This window comes from Mesoplodon bidens, assembly GCF_964165515.1.
Source record: "Mesoplodon bidens genome assembly, chromosome: 4".
Lineage (NCBI taxonomy): Eukaryota > Metazoa > Chordata > Mammalia > Artiodactyla > Ziphiidae > Mesoplodon > Mesoplodon bidens.
The window spans coordinates 44,111,192-44,133,912 of NC_138160.1; the positions used below are offsets into that span (position 1 = coordinate 44,111,192).

The 22,721-nt window shown below is 36.1% G+C and overlaps 1 protein-coding gene across 4 annotated transcripts in view; it reads right to left on the minus strand.

The window, feature by feature from the left end:
• Nucleotides 1-352: 352 nt before the first annotated feature.
• The window catches only part of SLC38A9 (solute carrier family 38 member 9), a 97,694-nt gene continuing 75,325 nt past the window's right edge, over nucleotides 353-22,721 (minus strand). For 3 of the 4 annotated variants that reach the window (XM_081230585.1, XM_081230584.1, XM_081230586.1), the window contains 5 exons: nucleotides 20,076-20,182; nucleotides 9,961-10,074; nucleotides 8,219-8,367; nucleotides 4,061-4,150; nucleotides 353-2,856 (listed from right to left, as the gene is read on the minus strand). In XM_081230585.1, the coding sequence (XP_081086711.1) occupies nucleotides 2,691-2,856; nucleotides 4,061-4,150; nucleotides 8,219-8,367; nucleotides 9,961-10,074; nucleotides 20,076-20,182 (626 nt within the window). In that variant the 3' untranslated portion in view covers nucleotides 353-2,690. The remainder of the gene's footprint in view (nucleotides 2,857-4,060; nucleotides 4,151-8,218; nucleotides 8,368-9,960; nucleotides 10,075-20,075; nucleotides 20,183-22,721) is intronic. The other variant, XR_014015500.1, reaches the window with a different exon arrangement.

Sequence of the window (22,721 nt, forward strand, 5' to 3'; positions counted from 1 at the left end):
GTAGAACCCCAAAACTCTTCTGCCTCTACATTTAGTGGCTGTATTATATTTGCAAAATATATTTAGCGTAAATGAAGTGAATATTTCCCTCTAATACAGCCCCTTTTTGTGGGTAAACTTATTCTTTATTCCAATACATTTTTCGGGTGTGATGATGAAACTGATTTTGGATGATCATCCATAGGTGTCAAATGTCAAAGCGTATTTCTTTGTCTTTCTGGCACAGTATTAGCATACCACATATTCATCCAGAGCCCTTCCAAGGAAGAGCTCTCTAAACAAGCTATTTTAAATTTTATAACGTCCTCAGTTATGTGTTAAATTCAAAGAAATTAAGATTAACCACATCAGAGCAAAAAGTGAAAGAAATGTAATTAGAAACTTCAAAGAGATGACCGCAGAGAAAGTCTAAAATTAATTGTAATAATGATCAGAATGAGATCTCATCTCATCATTCTAATTTGTGAGCCAGGACACACGTACACAAAGAGTTTTCCGGCCAAGCTAATTAATAGGCCAAAGGAGCTGGTTTTGTGAAGAAAAACCTAAGGAGGCAAAGTCATTCAGCATAAGTCTAACGTAGGATTTTGGAAATTCTAAATCAGCAAGTCTCTTAAAGAAAACATAAAGCAGATATCACGTTGTTTTTTAGTTTAATCAATAATGCATTCATATTCACTTTGATTATTAAATGCGCAAAAATAAATGACTTTTCTATGTGTTAAAACATTCAAGTATATCACTGAAAAAAGGCAATGCAACTTTGTCTCTGAAGTTTTTAAAGACAAGGGAGGCAACTAGAGATAAACAAGGATTAAGCCTGGAAGCTCTCTCAAGGTCTGGCTTTTGACTCCTATGTCTCTAACTGAACAAAACTCTCAAGTCATAAAGATGCAGAGGCACAGAGACACATTTTCTCCACGCCTTATATTCCTGTTCTAAGAGAGGTTAACACAGGGATCCAGACACGTAATGCAGAATTTTCTAATTACCTAACTTCTACCAGCAGTTTCTGCTAACAACAACAACAAACAACTTCGGAGAGACTGTCTCCCTCAATAAACGTTAACTAAGTTCAAGTGCATATTAAGGTTTGTAGAGATGAAATGACATAACTTGAAGACTGACTTGAAAATGTTTCAGTGGAAAAGAAAAAAAGGGGGATAGGTGAGCGATGTGGCAAAGTCTTATAATTACTAAATGTAGGGGATGGGTATGGGGTATTTATCATATTTTTTTCTACTTTTGTGTATGCTTGAGAATTTTCATAATGAGACTTTTTAAAAAAGAGCTTTAGGCAATACAGTTCATCAGTATAGGTATGGGTCTATGGACTAGACAGAAAGCTCTGCTAAAAAGAACGGCTGGTCTTGCATCTGGGGCTCTTTACCAGGTTTAAAAAAACATTTCACCTGTCTTTCTCAAAGGAAGGAAAATAACACAAATCTACACATTATCTTGGGATGTGTATTAACACAATACACTGTTTGATGTTACCATAAAATTAGAGAAATCTAACTTTTCCAGCTGAACATGGAGGCTATATTACATGAAAGACATGGATTTAGATTTTGGTTTAGCTTTTAGTTTGAAAGAAAAAGAGGAGAGTGTTAATCAAAGAATTCAGATTCCCTAATCCTTTTCTCAGATCCAAGTAGTTTTTCTTTGGGGGATTTAACCTCTACCCTGACAGTTACAGAAGTAAGTTGAGGGGGTCTCCTTCTGGAGGTCATACTTTGAACAGAAGTAATCCTTTCTGGTGTTGAAGAAATCACTTTCACCCCCAGCAGAGAATACACTTTTAAGGAGGCCTCACTCTTTCTGGCCCCTCTCTATTCCCTTAACGCCTCATATATCCCTCTCTTCCACGCTTCCTATATTCTTCTCCACTGGTCCTGTCATCACATCCTATGCAATCCTCAGAGGTCCAAAAAGCCAAAGAGCCCCCTGGGTCTATGAGGACAATACTTGTTCCTATGAAAAATGTGGCTTGGGGAACTGGAACTGGATTAGAAACAAAAGAGGAGTCAGAAAGCAACAAATTCTCTCCTAGTTCCTTTATTTTACATGAGTTTCATGACCATGGGGCCTGTTCTGACATTGCTTTTTTTTTTTTTTCCCTTCTTTCTTTTTTAAAACAGAGATTAAGGGCTCATGTAAGAATTCACTCTACCAACACTGATGTCATGGACACTTCTTTTTTAAAATGAGGTATTTGGTTTACTGTCTAAAACAGTAAAGGTTTGGGCAAACGGCAGAAATGATATAGCAAGTAATAAAATAAAAGTGAATAACTGAAACATAAAACAGAAATGGGATCTGGCAATATAGCTGCTCTGACACTCTGAGAATCATTATTGTAGCCAGAATAAACCCACCCACCCTACATCTCTAAAAGCAAAACCCAGCATGATTTTTCCTAGGGGCATATATTTCTACTCAGAAAAGACAGTGAGAATGAAGAGATGAGTGAATATGAAAAAGGGAAAGAGATTAAGACCACTCTTACTGCCCTTTTCCCCATTCTAACAAGAATTACTTATTAATGGACCACTATTTCCCTTGGTTTCAAATTACCTTAGGAAAACATTAATAATTACAGCAACAACAGCATTTACAAGTGAGTTTATGTGGAACTGTTGTCAGAGTTCAAAACACCATGAAAGATCTGGAGAACACAGGTGACTATTTCACATAAAAAACTGAACAATTAGGTTAGCCAGGCCCAAAATAATGATGAAAATGTGAAAGATTAACTTAGGCCATGTTAGACGCTCTTCTTGGTAGAGGGAAATTATATAGATGAGAGATGGATATATGAATACAAAGGCCAGGCCACATGCTGCTCCTGAATATCTGCAAAATAAAAGCTTTTGGGTTAATATTCATCCTGCGTTTTTCTGATTTACAATTATGGTAAATATAGTACAATTTAAATCCTCCTCAGTCTGATATTACAATAAAATTGTTTTTGATTCATTTGTTGTTGACATAAAGCATTTGAGTTTAAAACTTATTTTACTTGCTAAGTTAATATAAAATATTATTTCCTGTTCATCTTTACAGCATCTGCTTGACAAAGAGTTTTTTATTCATCTCTCAAATCTCCCTAGTTCCTCTGTATCTCAGTGATTATGGCTACTTCCTCAGAAACATCTGGAGATAGGCTTCCTACCTTTGATCTTTCATAAACTAATTATAAATTCTGAGTTGTTGAAGGACTGCTAGCATCTGCTTAAGACTGAGAGTGCCTCCTTGGTATTCAGCATAATTATCAAAGATAGTAACAAAAATACCTAAACACATGACAGAGGAATCTATACTTTCTTCTCTCCTTCCCTATACTTAGTTTACTTGAAAACAGGTTAATGGGAACTTGTAAATCCATTATATTCAATAAGCATCAGGCTAAAAATCTCCCCTTTTGTTTCTTGCTACTTTCTTAGGTAAGGGTCTTCCAAAAAGTGACTCAGTCCTGCTTTCTACAGGTCAAGGAAATCAGATCATTCGAAATTTCAGTTTTCTGTGAGAATCTGAGGTCACTAATATATTCCCAATCTACACAACCTATTACAATGTATTTGGAGAAAGGATATTAAGGAAGGAGCCATCTGGGATCTAAACTCTTACTTTATGACTACAATCGACTCTGAAATATATTCTTGAGTAGAAATGGATTAAGAAAGTTAGGACATAGCCTTGACATATTAGAGACATTTGAGGTACCCCAGGAAGTTGTATATTATATATTAAAAACAACTTTATTTTGGATAAAGAAAAAGGAATACAGTAGAAAATTGTGAGAAAAAGAAAAAAGAGAAGGGGAAAGGTACATAAGGCTAAGGGAAAATGGGGCTTCTAGAGTCAGGAATAAGCAGAAATGGAAGATAATGAGCACCTTAACTGATACCAGGGAACTACATTTGAATGTTACCGGTTTTAAATACTCACAGGAATTTTATACAATTATATCAAAACAACAGCTACAACAACAACAACAGGAAAAGCATAAAAATAAAGACCAATATATGAAGGGGCAAAGTTCCCTTACAGGCAGTACCTTATGATTCCTCCTATGTTTGGGTAGAAACAGGCCATGAGCACGCCAGCTCCCACAATAATTAGATTAAGAATCAACACGTGGAAAGTGCTAAAAGTTGAGAAGAGAGTTTGGAGGAAGAAAAAATATAAAAACAGGCAAATTATAACAATTAATATGAGAATAAAATTCATTATTATCATCTTTAAAATGAGAATGTCTTAAACTTGACAATAAAATTACAGCATAAATAGAAGTCAACAATAGTACTCAATACTGGTGATGGGACAGTGATACTGGCCCTTTTGTGCAATTATATAAATAGGTTAAATTTTGTAGGAGCAAACTGGTAGTGTGCATCAAGGTTCACATTCTTTGACACATAATTCCATTTGGGTGGAAAGTCATAAGAAAATAATTGAAAAAGCTAGTAACATAAAGATATTTGTGAAAAGACAGAAGCATCCTAGATATATGGCAGGGTAATAATTTACTTGATGGAATATATTAAAAAACATTAAAAATAAGTAATCACTGTTACCTAGATGGTAAAAATCCATCTAGGCAACTTGAGGAAAAGTTAGTTACATTTTTACTACACAAGAAAATCTGAAAACACTTGAAAAAATATCAGAAGGAAATACACTGAAAAGGGTGTAGTGACTGTGTTATAATTTGGGATTTGGGGTAATTTTTCTTTGTTTCTATATTTAACAAATTTTATATGTTTTACAATATTTCTTTGTAAAGTGTTTACTTTTATAATTAGAAAAATAAATTTTATGAAAGGGTAAGGCAAAATGGGCAGGTTTTTATTTTTCAGATTTATTCATTTAAAGCTATTCAGTATTTACCATGAATAGAATATCTGCTAAATAACTTGAACTAGACGTTAACAATTCAAGGTTTGGGAATCAATTCTGGACACAAATAAACATAATGTAGATGGAATACGATGCTCAAGAAATAACTCCATTTCCCCCAAAAATGATCCTTAAAAGCCAAATTTACACATCAAAGCAACATTTTGAGCCCAAGTTATCAGAGGTTAATTAATCCTAGGTAAAGATTACAGAAAGAATTAAAAATAAGGAAAATTATTTACATAAATAAGTGGTTAGTCATCCATCTTAATGAATTACAAAGATATTCAGGCTTCCAGATCTTACTATATATCCAGAAACTCCAACTTTAAAATTGCTTCAGAGCTTTGAGAGAGACATTGGTTGGGCCTTTGTTATTTCTATATTGTAAAAGGAATCAACTTTGTGTATTTTCCAAAGTCGTGGTTCTCAAAGTGTAGCCACAAACCCCAGGGAAGTTCCCAATTCCCTTTCAGGAAGTCCTGAGGTAAAAATTATTTTCCAATCAGACAAAACATTACTTGCTTTGCAAAAGCATTGGTGGGTAAACTGCCGCCCCCTTAGCATGGAGAGAGGCAGCTTCACCTGTCTGTATTCTATACTGTATTCTTTACTGCCAAACACTCTCAAAAAACAAAAAGTTTTATTAAAAATTGTCCTTGATAAAGGAGTAAAAATTATGTTTTATTAAATCTCATACTTTGAACATGCATCTTTTTAATATTCTGTATGACCAAATAGGAAGTATATAATAAAGCACATCTGCTGCATACTGAAGTAAAAAGGTTGTCTTGAGGAAAAGTACTTGTGCAACTGAGCTGGGGGACAACCCTGCCGTTTTATCCAAAGACTGCTATTTTTACTTGAAAGGCAGATAAACTATGGTTCTTCAGACTTGGGTATTTGACAGACATTTTCTTGCAAATGAATGATATGATCTTATCATTTCAAGGAAAGCAGCTGGTAGTTTGTGTTGCCAATGATAACATTTGAGCTTCTGAGTAAAAACTAGAATTTTGGAGAGCTTGTATTTGCCACCATGAGAGCTCGACAGTTTTCCAATAAATATCTAAAGACTTTTGATATTAATGAATGTGGGTTTTGAAGTGTGCATAATGAAGTGTGTCAACATTCGGAAGATCTACAGAACTCACTGAACCAATATTTTCCAAAGGACTAACCCTGATGTTATAAAATCATGCATGGGTTAAAAGATCCAAAGTGTAAGATAGACCAATGGATTTTAATGTAACTGAGTTTCAGATTCAACTAACTTTTAAAAAACTACCACTTGTCAAGGTTTAGCATAATATCAAAGAAGAATATCCACAATGATCTGAAAAGGCTATTAAAAGTACTCCTTCTTGTTCCAACTATGTGTCTATGGGAGGGTGTATTTTCTTCATATATTTAAACAAAAATTACACATTACAACAGAATGAATGCAGAAGAAGCTAGGAGAATCCAATGATCTACTAGCAAATCAGACATTAATCAGTTTCCCGTTGCGGAGCACAGGCTCCGGACGCGCAGGCTCAGCGGCCATGGCTCACGGGCCCAGCCGTTCCACGGCATGTGGGATCTTCCCGGACCGGGGCACGAACCCGTGTCCCCTGCATCGGCAGGCAGACTCTCAACCACTGCGCCACCAGGGAAGCCCCCATTAAGTCAGTTTTAATGTCATTAATCAGTTTTGAAAGGTAAAGGAAAAGTTTTTTTGGAAATCGTTATTTTTCAAAAATGTTATTTATGTTAACAAGTAATGGTTTTATTATTGCTTTTCAAATAAATTAATAAACATTTTAAAATTTCTGTTCTAATTTTTCATATGTTAAATATTGATGGATATAACCCACACAAGCTAAAGTTCCTGGGGGTCCTCAAATAAACCTTAAAGGGGTCCTGAAATCAAAAAGTACGCTCCAAAGTATGCAGTCTGTAGAGTACTTGTAACTGTAGGATAAATGATAATGTGTTCTTGGTGGCAGGGGAAGAAATGTAATGTGAACACAAAAGGGAATTCCAGACTTTTTACAAGAAGAAAAAACATTCTAACAGCCAACATTATGCAAAATAATGGCAGAAAACAGGAATAAGGCATTTACCTAGAATTTTTTTCATCTATTACTTCTCCGTATTTATTTTATTTTGGTGAATGTAAATATCGCAGGGAGTATAAACACAATAGGAATAATATTTACTGAAATCCAATGTGAGAACTGTAGCTGCTGCTATTGTCAATGCTAGAAGCCTGGTAACTCTTGATTTCTACTTTTAAAAGCTTTTTTGTTTTTAAACCTACATATTTATAACTATTTATTTATTTATTTATTTATTTGCGGTACGCGGGCCTTTCACTGCTGCGGCCTCTCCCGTTGCGGAGCACAGGCTCCGGACGCGAATTTTCCCGGACCGGGGCACGAACCCGTGTCCCCTGCATCGGCAGGCGGACTCTCAACCACTGCGCCACCAGGGAAGCCCGCTAATTATTTATTAAATGAGGGGAAAGACGGCATTAGTTCACTTCAAATGAACTGGTTAAGACCACTTGTTTAGCTGGTTACCGTAAATGCAATTTTTTTCAAATTTTATCCAAAAGTTTTCTTCACTTAAGATCATTTATTCCCAACAAAATAGGTCACGACTAGGTACTTTTTACTAGAATGAATCTATAATAAAACTTAATTAAGAGTAGGAGTTAACCAGGGGTCCACAAGGAATTTTCAGGGAAACCTGAAGCAGTATATGGAAACTTCTCTTGGATGAGGGTGACTAGCTTTGAACAGATTTTCAAAAGGATTCACAACTCCTCCATTACCAGTAAGAGATTAAAAATTACAGCAATAGTTACAGAAGCAAATAAGAATTTAAACTTGTTATGTATCTCACCTTCAATCCTAAACAATGATCATTTATGTAAAAATGCATGAATGTTAAATATACAAGTAAATATCAATAACCAATAATTAAAAGAGTTGCTTCTCATTAGCCATACAGGTCCTACATACTATTAACTTCTTGGCAAAGAGTAGATTAATAGCAACTAAATCATAAGATAAATATAACTGGTATCAGAGCTAACACAAATACACTGGAAGGAATTAACTTTAAATCATTCTGGACAAAGGAGAGGCTTCTGTTTTTAAAGCTCTTCTGGGACAAGAACACCAATGATCTAAACTTGGTGTTAGGCAAATTTTTCATTGCTCATTAGGCAAATTTTTATAGCAAAAGGATCAGTCACATTTTAAACTGACCTGTTTGCACAGTCATTTGTTGCTTGGCACATCTTGCTGGTCAAGAGAAGAGCCCTTACCTAGGATAAACGTCACCGAAGATATGGCCCAACAGCTGGACACGAGCCAGGTAGCCTAGGAGTGGATATACAGTCATCATCTGGAACAGCAGGAATATCCTTGCAATGAAGGACAGGATGTCACTGCTAGGGAAGTTGTCTAAAAAATTCTAATCCAAGAAAGATAATAATGTTACAAATCAAATTCAGTATATACAAATCTATAAAATGGAGTTTTTTCGCTTCATTTGAACATGGGTGCGACTCAAATTGTGGTTTGTGGATGGGAGTCCATCCACAAACTGTTTGTTAACTATTATTCTTCAATGAGCTAAGTACAGAAATTGAAAGTAAGTGTTTGGAAACTTAAAGACATTTGACATTAGAATAAAAATGTGGCATTTTACGAAAGTATCAGTCTGCAAATGATTTGATATTGAAACAACAGCAACAAAGAAGACCTGTCCACCACTTACAGTCTGAGAAGTACTGTTCTATAAGGTTCAAGCATAAATTTGTTTGAATAAATTTAAATAGCTAATTCAATGCTACTCCATCCTTAATAGTTCTCTTGCTTTTCCTCCTCTGAAACACTGTTACACTTTCAAAGTAAGATTACAGAATAAGGTGAGAGTGTATCTATCACCTACTATCATTATTATGTACAGTCTATCAATAAATAGAAAAGAATTTATTTCTCCTTCCTTTCATGATTCTTTTCTCCATTTTCGTTAGGCATCTAAGAAAAAAAAAGCTAATCACTCAGATTTTTTTTCCCTTGCAAATACAAATACCACAGATACTCTTATTCCCAAGGGAGTGGGCTTTATAAGGGATTGTTCACATCAGGGGAATTTTCAGCAAACATCTGGCTGCCAAAGAACTTCTGGAATCAAGGAAATCAAGAGAACATTTCAAGCTATCATAACAGCAATAACTCAAACCTATTTATCTTATAAAGATGAGAACATTATTACCACTATTATGCTGAAATAACCTTTATAATTCATCTGTAATAAATCATATTATATACTCCACTATACTCTATTAGAGGAATTTCTTCTGCCTAGAAAGAAAATCACCTGTGCATGCTATTTCTTGTGAGAAATTCTTCAGTTACATAAAACTAGAGATTACACTATTCCCAGGTTTATGACAGGTCAAAGCAAAGAAAATATTATTTATGGCAACCTTTTAGTAAAAGAATGTTTCTTTTGTTCTTTCTGTCTCTCCCTCTATCTTTTTAACAGTCAAATAGTCTTTCTTTGCTTTGATACTTGACACATAGTACCAAAATGGGTGTCAGACCTATTATTACGGACTGATGAACTAAGACACCAGTTTATTCAAGACACTTCCATATCTGGACTTTGGAAAATAAGGGAATTGAATATAGTCTCTGTGGAGGGTTTATAAATTCAAGACTACTACTAGTACAGTTCTCCACACACACAAAAATACCATGCATATAATAGGAATCATTTATTCGAGTACCACAAGGTGCCAGCATGTAGTAGGTCTTCTCAGAGAGTCCATCTAAAAATCTATGGAGTATCTATTATAATATTTAATGGAAGAGGAAACCAAAGCTCACAAAGGAGGGGTAGGGTGCTTAAATTCCCACATGCATGGTAAATAGTAGAGATTGTATTCAAACTCAGGCCTGTCTGGTATTATATTTTGCTACTGTATCACACTGCTTGCTCTGCAGATATGAAGGTGTAAACCAAACAATCACACAGAGAGGGCACACAGTGCCTTACCTGCTCTATACAATCTTTGGATAACGGTGGTGAAGGAAATGAAACAAAAACCAGGACTCCAATATAGAAATAAGTTAATGTCACCAGCATATAAGCAATGGACAAGTCCCTCACCTGTAAAGAGAGAATAAAATTTCCACAATGTTGAATAAATTTTTAGTAAGTAAGTATGCCTGAATAGGCTAAATAATAAGACTGACAAATAAATATAAGATTTATCTTTTTGCTCTGTGTGTCTGTGTATACCTCCTGGGTATCCAGTTTGCTCAGAGAAAGTAGTTAAAACAAGATTCACATACTTTACAATTAGTCTGACAACTTTTAAAAAACTATTCTGGAGTATGTAGACTAAGCTACCTGTTGGCAGACTTAGAAAGTTAACATAAATGGTGATTTAACATGATTGAAATTCTGACTTAATTTCAAAATGTAGTTCATTTGCCAAAATATAAAATATTTAACTAAAATAATAAAGCTAAGGGACAACAAGAAATCAAGAATAGGCTACTTTCTGTATGACTTATGGAATTAAAAATTTTTTTTCTTTTAGTGAATTAACTTGTTAATTCATCAAAGCATGCCTAGACCAAAAGAGACTGGTATATATTAAAATATATTTAATAAAGAAGGAAAGCTAACACAGACAATAAGCAGGTATTAAAGACAAGCTTAATAAACCTAAACAGTAAACAAAAGGAAATCAAAAGGCAGCTGCTCAAACAGCTGCACAATCTTATGATTGGAACCAGTAAACAAATGCAGACCATTAAATAAATTGGATTGCTTTCTTCCACTGCTGTTCCCATCCTCCCAACCATCCCCATGCAAAGTAAAAAGCTCCAAGACATTTAATGAAGCCAGCTGTCAGATCCAAACAGAACAGATCCCACAGCTTATAAATCTGGTCTCCATCACCACTAAAGTTATGGCCAAATAATTCAGCACAACTAAATTATGGCTATAAGCCTATTCAGTTTTCATTTTAAACACACATTACTTTGAAAGCTAAGAAAACAGGTAAGAAAAAAAATTATATACAATTTTGCTTTAGTTTGATTCCACAGTAAGAAAACTGGACATTTGGTATTAGAGGACATTTCTGATTTTTGGGAAAACATTCCTCCTTAAATGGGCTAAAGCAATAGTACAGAGTTATAAACTTAAATGTTGATAAATTCACTTAAAAAGCAAGTAACAACCTATGAGAAATCCAAAGTTAGGTCTAAGTTGACAATCAGCTTGAAAACAAAACAGGGATTTCAAACCCTAAATTAGACAGTGGATAGGCTATGGAACTACAGGAACCTGGATTACGGAGATTGCTTCCAGCCTTTTCAGAGTTTCTAATTGTGTAGGGTTGAAGAAGGAGAGGCTGACCAAACCTCCAGGGAAGTTCCAAAGTCTTTCCTCTAGTTCTTGAAGCTCTAGGGCCCATCGCAGGCTAGACTTCAGTCACCCCTTGGGTTGCCTGATGGTCTTGTGTAGTATTAACAGAAATGAACCAGGCAACTCTTATTTTCATATCAAAGGGTAGTAGTCTCCCATTATGACATTTGAAAGTCATTCTACCCTCAACCTACTCAATGTCACTCAAGAACAAAGAAGTTTTGCAAAACGCAAAATCTTGGAAGGCCAAGAAGGCTGTGTCAGAGAGAGCTATATATAAAAAAGGACAGCTACCATTTCATGGGGTCTTTAGCCAGTATACCACATGATCAACACATTATTTTGGGCAGGTTTCCTGCAAAGATGTGTATCTTAGCAAACTTTGGGGAAAATCTGATGAAGATAAAAAGGCAAAGATGCAAGGGCTTCCTGATAAGATAGTTTCCCCTTTCTGCTTCCCTGTTCTTATAGCACTGTACACATATCTGAAATATAGCATCTACTACCCTATATTGTAATTGTCATGAATTTTTATTATAAAAGAATCTATATATATGATATGAGGATATCAACTGGAAAGAAAATGTCCTTTGACACCCAAAAAGTAGTCAAGGTTAATAGTTCTTCTATCATGTTGGTATTTTAATTCTTCCATATCTAAGTTGGTCCATACTACTAGACTATGAGACCCCTGAGGACAAGGACGGTGTCTTCTTCATCTTTGTACCCCCAATCCCCAGGACAATACCTGGCACATAGTAGGAACTCAGTAAATGTAGGTAAAAATAATCATGCTGTCTACAATTATTAAGTGCTTCTAGGTACTAGGCTCTCTGCAAAGCACAGTACATATATTATCTCATTTAATGTAGGTACAATCCTTTTCTTCATTTTATAGATAAGTAAATTAGTGCAGCTAGGTTACAACACTTTTTTTTTTTTTTTTTTTTTTGGTGGCGTTAGGTCTTTGTTGCTGCACGCGGGCTTTCTCTAGTTGAGGTGAGCGGGGGCTACTCTTCACCGCGGTGCGTGGGCTTCTCGCTGCGGTGGCTTCTCTTGTTGTGGAGCACGGGCTCCAGTAGTTGTGGTGCACACGTGGGATCCTCCCGGACCAGGGCTCGAACCCGTGTCCCCTGCATTGGCAGGCAGATTCTTAACCACTGTGCCACCAGGGAAGTCCCTACAACATTTTTCATGGTTACACAGTGAACAGTTGGTGAAGTCAATATTCAAACCAAAGACTTTCTGGCTCCAAATTGCATGCCCTTAGCTACTACAATGGAGAGCTAACCAGTTTCTAATACATTTGTGTCATAGTTAATAAACAATAGTAAAGAAAACGGTGAAAGAGAGGTAACAAGTTTTGAGTAACAAACGATACAGTAAAGCACACATATAGATGCAAGAGAAATAACTATAATCAGAAAAGTTCTATTTCACAGTAGCATAAATGTACATTCAGTAGAACTAGGTCAAGAGTTACATATTTGGGGACTTCCCTGGTGGAGCAGTGGTTAAGAATCTGCCTGCCAATGCAGGAGACACAGGTTCGAGCCCTGGTCTGGGAAGGTCCCACATGCCACAGAGCAACTAGGCCCATGCGCCACAACTACTGAGCCTGCGCTCTAGAGCAGGTGTTCCACAACAAGAAAAGCCACCACAATGAGAAGCCCGTGCACTGCAACGAAGAGTATCTCCTGCTCACCACAACTAGAGAAAGCCCACGCATAGCAATGAAGACCAACACAGCCAAAAATAAACAAATACATAAATTTATATATTAAAAAAAGAGTTACATATCCGTTTTCATCTGAAAATACTCTAATGAACAGAAATGATATTTTAATATAAAAAGCAGCTGAGGTTTAGCACAATCCTGGGAAACATGCCACCTATGATGAGCATGCACACATGTGGGCTTTGCTATTCTCTGGCTTGAACACAAGCCATCACTATTCTAGGCCTGGAGATATGGCCTCTTAAAAGCCCGTTTAATGGAAAATGGTGGAAAAAACCCATCTTTTAGAAAATGAGGCTCAAAGTAAAAAAATATTTAAAAAACAGGCACAAGTGACCATATGAACTGGTAATGTGTCAAGAATCCTACACATTAATAAGGTAACTTATTCTGCCTCACAAATAAGCAGTGGCTAGCAGGGCTGGCACTAGAGAACTAATGACAGGAAGAATGACAACTGGGACACAAGTGGGTCTGGGAGCACATTCTGTTTCTCAAATACGTTTTATAATCTATCTGTTCCATGTACTGTTCATAGTGAAAATACTATCCAGTGGAGCATTTACTAAGAAAATGACGGACCTACCCCAAACATTTACATAAAAACTTCTGCTGATGTATATAGTATATAGTTGAGTAAACTACACAGATTCATAAGAAGAAGTGAATAATAAATTAAGATATAAGGCATCTCAAATAGTTTTTAAAGAAGTAAGCAGGGCATAAAACTAAACAAAGATAGGCAAAACAAAACAAAAAAAGCACAATATAGGTCCTGATTCAAACATGATGAGGAAATTCAAACAAGATGAGGGAATACCATATCCAGGATGGTTATAAAGAATATATATTCTGATGATAAGAAATGAGTTGGATGATCTTCAGATCTACAACTTTTTTTTGGTAAGGTATACCTTACTAAAAATAGAAATTATATCTCACTTAGTTATACATATAAAAAATTATGTTTGGTGAAAGAAAACCCATGAAATTAAGTAAAATTTGGAAAACCTGGAAGCTCTGAGCACTACACCTGTTTAGGAGCCTCACTGTTCTCCTTCACAGATGTCTTTAGATCCACGGCCAACTATAGGTTATATAGAAGAGAATGAGGCCTTTTTTATTCTTATATCTTCTTTTCTATTTTCAAGCTTTTTTTTTTTTTTTACTGATCTGTGAATGACTAACTCAACATCAACATTAAGAATTCAGAGTTCCTGACAAGCTTCATATTTTCTGACTTAAATCTCAAGAAAATATTGTATCATATTAACAAAACGTCTGTGAGTCAAATTACTTACTGAAACCTGATTAAAAGTACAATCATTAAATAAATCAAATGACAAAGTTTTTCTCAGAATATAGTACCCATTTAGCTTAATTTATGTAATATGTAAGTATAGTCAAAAGGAGAGTGTTTACATTTACAAGTATTTAGACTGCTTAGAATTTTGCTGGCACACAGTGCTTCATAAATATTAGCTTTATCATTAGTAATTATTAATATTTTAAGAAGTTAACATGAAGTATAACTGATTTTTTTGAAAGCTGGGCCACATTTCATATACTAGTTTCAATCAATTAAGACAGTAAGAAGACATCATCCATTTCAACTTTTATTTTTAAGCCTTTAAAAAAATATTTTCCACAAGTGACAAAAGTTAAGTTACATTTCATTAGCTGAACCTCACATACTAGTTCTACAAAATGCTAGTCCCCTAGTCCCAAAACTCAGTAGAAACAAGAACTCATTTTATGGTATTTACATATGGAATATGGATTTCAAGGCCCATTGAGCGTTTTTGTATGAAAGGCAGGCAGGACTCTTCCTATGTCCTTCGGGGACTATGAACAGGAACATTCATCTCTCTACCCAGTCCGGAGCTTCTCACCCTGAGGAATGCACACCTTCAGGTAAACTGGCGTAAATTTCCAGCAAAGCTCTTCCTCTTAAGAATTTTCAGAAGCAAAGCTAAGTATAGACAGTCCTCTCTTTTCATGGTAGTATGAGACTGTGAAAGCGCCTGGACACCTTTCTGAGGAAGATGCCTTCGCAGCTGCAGCACCGGTGGGGTCGGTCTGCTCCTGCCTCACTGCTGTTTGCTCTCACCCAGGAACAGGTCAGTCAGGAAGCTGCGCTGGAGCAAAGGCTTGCAGATACTGGGAAGACCCCTTTAACACCTCACCAAGGGAGAATTACTCCATCCAGCCACAACATAAAATCTCTGGAGAAGGGGTGTGCTGACTCGATCAGAGGCACAAAGGAAAAAAATCTAAAAACGAAAGGACCAGTTCAGACGCCAACCAAGACTCTGGGAGTCACTACAAGAAAAACTCTTTGAGACGAAGGTTCTAAGACTCTAAGATTTTTCAAAGTTGGTTCCAGATAAAGATCCATAAGTGATTCATTGCCTTGTACAGTCTTTCAGAGATTGTTAAGCAGATTACTTCCACCAGTATTGAACAGTTGAAGTTACCAGTGCAGATGCTTATATCAACTATTTTAATAGATGAATGGTTGTTAAAAAAATGACCATTCAGTGTGATCATAATAATCAATGGGAAAAATTATGATTGTTCTGTGATGCTTCCTCTTTCTCATGGTGTAATTGTAAGAGCAAACTTCTTTTCTATGCTTTGGTGAACTGTCATATTCCTTTCTTCTAAGTTTTCATCAGCTTCCAACGTTTCATTTTTTGTGCTTTCAGTGTTGTGAAGTATCTCTAAAAATTCTTTCAATGTGAAGTTTTTTGATAGTGTCACTTCCTCTGGGACATCTTCATCCTTTTCATCACAACCACTTTCTTCATTCATGTTGATAAGTTCACCTTCCCTAAGTTCCTCTGGCTGCATACCTAGAGTCTCTCAAATGGCAGCAATGTCAACATTTCCACAGTCAAATATGTTTGATTCAAATTTCATTTCCACCATTATTACTTTTTGTTTCATTTTTGCACTTTTGCGTTTGTTTGCCAATTTCCTCTTGATTCTCCATTTTTGTAAAATATAATGTGGGTTTACCACCTGGTGATAAGGAGGCAACTGAACTATCTGCTTTGTCATCTGGGTTTAATGTGAATAATAGATGGGCAGTGACCAACCTCTGACAGATTTTGAAAGAAGTGGTGTGACTGGTAACTAATCATGTTGTGCATCTGTAATTTATGGAGTGAATTATGAACTGAAGGGCTAGTAGTTACTACTTTATGCAAGTACTCATAGTTCAAATCCTGTGGCAACCTAAATTTGAACCATGTGGTTAGGGGGTACTGACATAATTTAACTATGCCATAGTAACTGAAATTCATGCATATGAGAACTGTGCAAAGTGAAGTCTGCCTGTAATTTAACTCATCATTATTATTATTATTTTTTTGTGGTACGCGGGCCTCTCACTGTTGTGGCCTCTCCCGTTGCGGAGCACAGGCTCCGGACGCGCAGGCTCAGCGGCCATGGCTCACGGGCCCAGCCACTCCACGGCATGTGGGATCTTCCCAGACCGGGGCACGAACCTGTGTCCCCTGCACTGGCAGGCGGACTCTCAACCACTGCGCCACCAGGGAAGCCCTAACTCATTATTTTCAGACTGTTTTCTAGTAAGACAAACTAATTATGAGTACAATAAAAATATGCATGAGTGTTTAAGATAAAACATGAGAGTTCACTGAAATTGTGTTCTTCACCCCCAGATACCCAGCATATACAAAGTGTTCTTCTCTGTCATTAAGGGGACTTTGGTCGTAAAGTTTGAGAAACACAGCCTTATGGATAGAATGACCCAATATACATGAGAATCCAACTTCACAAAATGTGTTTTTGTGGTACTTGGTCTAAGCTGGCATAGTTGATAAGGATAGACAGGTGACTTGGCTGACACCAAGGTATACACTGTTAATGACATACACTATTTCCTGTAAAGATAAAATAGATTTTTTCCACATATCTCTAAACTTCCTAAACTTGTGGTAGGCAGCTTAGTTCAAGTGGCATTGAGTCAGGAAATTTGTGAAGGAGAGGAATTTAAGAGTAAAGGCCATAAAAAGTATATCTTCAATTTTCCCTCTACACCCCAAAGTTCCAAATGATTATTTAGGATAAGTAACATTTTCTTCCTATTCCCTCAAAAGGTTTAAAACTGTTTATGATAAAAATACAATAAGACTAAACATTTCCAAAATAAAAACCTTATCTAAAGTGTGAGGGATACAGGGAAAGATAAAAACTCTAAAAATACATTTGCCTAAGAAAAGTTATAGAAAAAGATAAAAGAACTTAATACTTTAAGTTTTCCAAAAGTCAAAGCAAAAATAGAAACAAGAAGTTATATGACCCTTATTGTCAAACAATGAGTTTATTAAGAGAAACTTTTTCCTAGCCTTGAACACAGGAAATTTTCTCTCCACAGTCTTTGTATAAAGGATGTTGAGCAATTTAACAAAGACTATCACAATTACAGTTCTTAATAAACAGTGAAGCAACATTCTGCATATGGCTTTCTTGTATTACCCTGAACCCTTGGTAAAAAGCCAGTTTTAACATTAAAATCTAGTGCAGTGACGAGAGAAGAGAGAAAGAGATAACTGATGTGGTTCAGTTATATATTTTTCTGAGACTCTAACATTAATATCATAGGAAGAAATCTTGGAGAAGACCTAGTATGTTCTCATTGCAAAACAAATTTAAAGACACTAGAAAAAATCTGCGGGATACTCTCTCCTGTTAACAGAAAGATCCACAGTTTGTAAATGTCAAGAAAGCAAGGGTAAGAGAGGTAGAAAAGCTAAAAACTTCTAGCCCCTACTATACACCAGGTCATGTTAAACACTTTTTCTATTTTATAATATTTGATTATGATTAAAAACTTGAGAGGTAGGTATCAAATTAGGCTATTTTTATATACAAAGAAAATGAAATTTGAAGATCACCAAGCTAGGAAGTTGGGAAAAATCAAGGTTTACTCAATTCCAACACCACTCACAGGTAATATGCCAGTCGTATGTAACCAGGTAACAATAAAGATGAAAATGGAAGAGCTTGACTTATATTCTTGCCCTAATTTGAGACCTAACTTCCTTCTATTTAGAAAGGCCCTCATAATGACTCTGCCAAACATTACTTGAAGCCTTCTCAGAATCCCCAGGCACAGTGAACTCTTCTTTCCTTTGTATTTCAGTAACAATTGTATAGACCCCTATTAGAACTTCATCATTTTTGTTTACATGGTTAGAAGCTATCAAATTGAATTCAAATTGTACAAATAAGGCCACAGGTAACTGGTTAAATTTTGCTTCCTTTGGGTTTAGTTTGCCCTTCTTTTTTCCAGTGTCTTAACATAGAAGGTTAGGTTATTGATTTGAGATCTTCTTTTCTAATGTAGGTGCTTACAGCTATAAATTTCTCTCTAAACATTGTTTTAGCTGCATCCCATATATTTCATTATGTTCTGTCTTCATTTTCAGTAATCTCAGAGTACTTTTCTAATTTTTCTTGTGATTTCTTTCTTGACTCAGTTATTTAGGAGTATGCTGTTTAATTTCCACATATTTGTCAATATCCCAAATTTCTTTCTATTATTGATTTCTAACTTCACTGTGGTCAAAGAACATACTTGGTATGATTTCAGTCCTTTCAAATTTATTGACTTGTTCAGTGACTCAGCATATGGTCTATCTTGGTAAATGTTTCATGTGCATTTGAAAAGAATGTGCATTCTGCTGTTGTTTGAGAGAAGACTTTTATAAATGTCAATTAGATCAAGTAGGTTGATAGTGTTTTTCATGTTTTCTATATCCTTACTTATTTTCTATTTGCTCTATCAATTATTAAGGGAGGGGTGATGAAATCTCTAATTATAATTGTGGATTTGTTTACTTCTTGCAGTTTTGACAGTTGCTGTTTCATTTACTTGGAAACTCTGTCACTTGGTGCATACATGTTTAGGATTATTATGTCTTCTTGATGAATTGATCCTTAAAGATCAACATACAATGTTCCTCGTTATCTTTGGCAGTACTCCTTGTTCTGAAGTCTACTTTGACATTAAGATAGCCTCTCTTGGGGCTTCCCTCATGGCGCAGTGGTTAAGAATCCACCTGCCAATGAAGGGGGCATGGGTTCGATCCCTGGTCGCGGAAGACCCCACATGCTGTGGAGCAATTAAGCTGGTGTGCCACAACTACTGAGCCTTTGCTCTACAGCCCACGAGCCACAACTACTGAAGCCCGTGCGCCTAGAGCCTGTGCTCCGCAACAAGAGAAGCCGCCACAATGAGAAGCCCACGCACCGCAACAAAGAGTAGCCCCCGCTTGCCACAACTAGAGAAAGCCAATGCGCAGCAATGAAGACCCAACACAGCCAAAAATAAACAAATACAAAACAAACAAACAAACAAACAAAAACCCAGCCTCTCCACCTTTATGTTTAGTGTCTGCATGGTATATCTTTAAATTTCTTGTAGACAGCACATAGTTAATGTTTTGTTTTTTAATCAGACTGACAGTCTCTGTCTTTTAGTTGTAGTCTTTAGACCATTTTTAATGTAATTATCTATACTACTCAGTTTGAATCTATTATCTTTCTGTTTGTTAGCTATTTGTCCCATATATTCTCGTTTCCTTTTTCCTGTCTTCTTTTAGATTACTTGGGTACTTTTAAAGATCTTATCACCACTATTTGCTATTATCTGTACATCTTTTTTTTTTTTTTAGTGACTGCTCTACAGTAAACTATGGCCCATGGGTGAAATATAGACCACTGTCCGTTTTTGTAAATAAAATTTTCTTGCAACACAGTCACCGCCCACTTGTTTACATATTATCGTTACTTTCATGCCACAATAGCAGAGCTGGGTCATTGTAACCACATGGCCCAGAAGGCCTAAAATATTTATCACCTGAACCTTTACGGAAAAGTTTGCAGACCACTGTTTTGTGGTTTAAATTTAAAAATTAGTATCTGGTAACAAAAGTCAAATCCTCAGGTAATTACTCACATTGTTTTCTTGGTTCTTGTTGTTCTTCAAGAGGGTGATAATACAATTATGAATAAAGAAAGCAAGGGTAAGCACCCCAGTCAGCTGTGGAAACTGAAATCTTATCTCTAGGAGAAAAAGAGGGGGGAAAAAACACATTAAAACTGACAGTTGGAAGATGAATATTAGTAGCTGAAAGTTGATTACTAAAAATCAGTTGTCTCTGTTTTGTCCAGGGAATAAGAATATTAAAATGTCTTTACAAAGTTCCTCAAGGCTAACATTATACTAACAAATACTTGAAAAGGGAAAGAAAAGGGGTCAAGAAATGACTACTCTGTGAAGGTACTTTATATCAGTTATTTCTGTTTGAGGTCATACAACTAGTATGTGGCAGGGCAAGATCAATTTCAGGGTCTGTCTGATTAAAAAATGGGCAGAACACTATGGAGAACCGTATGGAGGTCCCTTAAAAAACTAAAAATAGAACTACCATACGATCCAGCAATCCCACTACTGGGCATATACCCTGAGAAAACCATAATTCAAAAAGAGTCATGTACCACAATGTTCATTGCAGCTCTATTTACAATAGCCAGGACATGGAAGCAACCTAAGTGTCCATCGACAGATGAATGGATAAAGAAGATGTGGCACATATATACAATGGAATATTGCTCAGCCATAAAAAGAAACGAAACTGAGTTATTTGTAGTGAGGTGGATGGACCTAGAGTCTGTCATACAGAGTGAAGTAAGTCAGAAAGAGAAAGACAAATACCGTATGCTAACACACATATATGGAATTTAAGAAAAAAAATGTCATGAAGAACCTAGGGGTAAGACAGGAATAAAGACACAGACCTACTAGAGAATGGACTTGAGGATATGGGGAGGGGGAAGGGTAAGCTGTGACAAAGCGAGAGAGTGGCATGGACATATATACACTACCAAACGTAATATAGCTAGCTAGTGGGAAGCAGCCGCATAGCACAGGGAGATCAGCTCGGTGCTTTGTGACCACCTAGAGGGGTGGGATAGGGAGGGTGGGAGGGAGGGAGACACAAGAGGGAAGAGAGATGGGAACATATGTATATGTATAACTGATTCACTTTGTTATAAAGCAGAAACTAGCACACCATTGTAAAGCAATTATACTCCAATAAAGATGTAAAAAAAAATAATTTTTAAATAGAACTACCATATGACCCAGCAATCCCACTTCTGGGTATATATCCAAAGGACTATCTTGAAGAGACATCTGCATTATGTTCACAGCAGCATTATTTACAATAGCCAGGATACAGAAACAACCTATAAGTCCATCAAGAGATGAATGGATTAAGATGTGGTAAACATATACACTGAAATATTATTCAGCCATGAGAAAGAAGGAAATCTTGCCATTTGTGAAATGGATGGACCTTGAGGGAATTATGCTAAGTGAAATAAGTCAGACAGAAAAAGACAAATAGTGTATGATATCATTTATATGTGGAATTTAAAAAAGCTAAATTCATAGAAACAGAAACCAGAATCCTGGTTATCAGAGGCTGGGGAGGTAGGGGAAATGGGGAGATGTTGGTCAAAGAGTACAAACTTCCAGTTATAAAATGAATAAGTTCTGGGGATCCAATGTATAGCATCATGATTATAGTTAATAATACTGCATTACTTGAAAGTTGCTAAGAAAGTAAATCTTTAATGTTCTCACCACAAAAAAGAAATGGAAATTATGTGAGGGAGATGTTATCTAGTGCTATGGTGGTAATCGTTTTGCAATATATAAGTGCATCAAATAAACACGTTGTACACCTTAAACTTTAACAGTGTTATATGTTAATTATATCTCAGTAAAGCTGGGGGAAAAAAGAATTCAAAGTAAGGGAGCTACAAAGAAAATTTTATATAAATAAATAAATATATATATGAAATCAACATCTTTCTTATATACCTATAATTGGTTAGGATATAAAGAGAAATTAAAGCATTCCATTCACAATAATAAAATAAGCATACAAATTGTTAAGTATTGTTAAAGGTATTCCTAGGCCATAACTAGGAATAACATTAATATTAGCATGACAAATTTATATTAAAATACTATAAAACTTCACTGTTGCAGCCATGTAAATGTACTACTCCGATATCCAAGTGAGAACCTGATGCAAGGCATGCAGTGAGTTGATAAACTCCAGCTGCAGCCTCTTTGGGCTGTGCTGACCTAATCAAGAAGTCACACTTTTCCCTGGGCAGCTCCTAGCCAACGACTGTGCAAAGCAGAGTACTGATCTGGCCACTTTCGCCCAACCCTAGGCTCCTCTGCAGGCAGTCTTTGACAGAGCTTCACATTGGGTTGGCTAAGACTTTCTTAATCTATTCCTACCCAATCCTCCTTCTTTCCTTTTCTCCTTTTTGTAGATTTGAGCTACAATGTGGTCTGATGTAGCTACCTACTCCAGCTCACCCTCCTCTCTTTCACAAATGCTCCCCTACAAAATTTCTTGTACTTCTAACTCCATTTTGATGGCTGCTTACTGATATTGGAAGTTGTCTAAGAAAGCAGACAGTGAGATGGGATTTGGGCATGGAATCAGTCATCACCCATCTCTGAATTACCATGTCAGCAATGCTTTAGCGATATCCCAAGGTTCTAACAGTGTTTTCA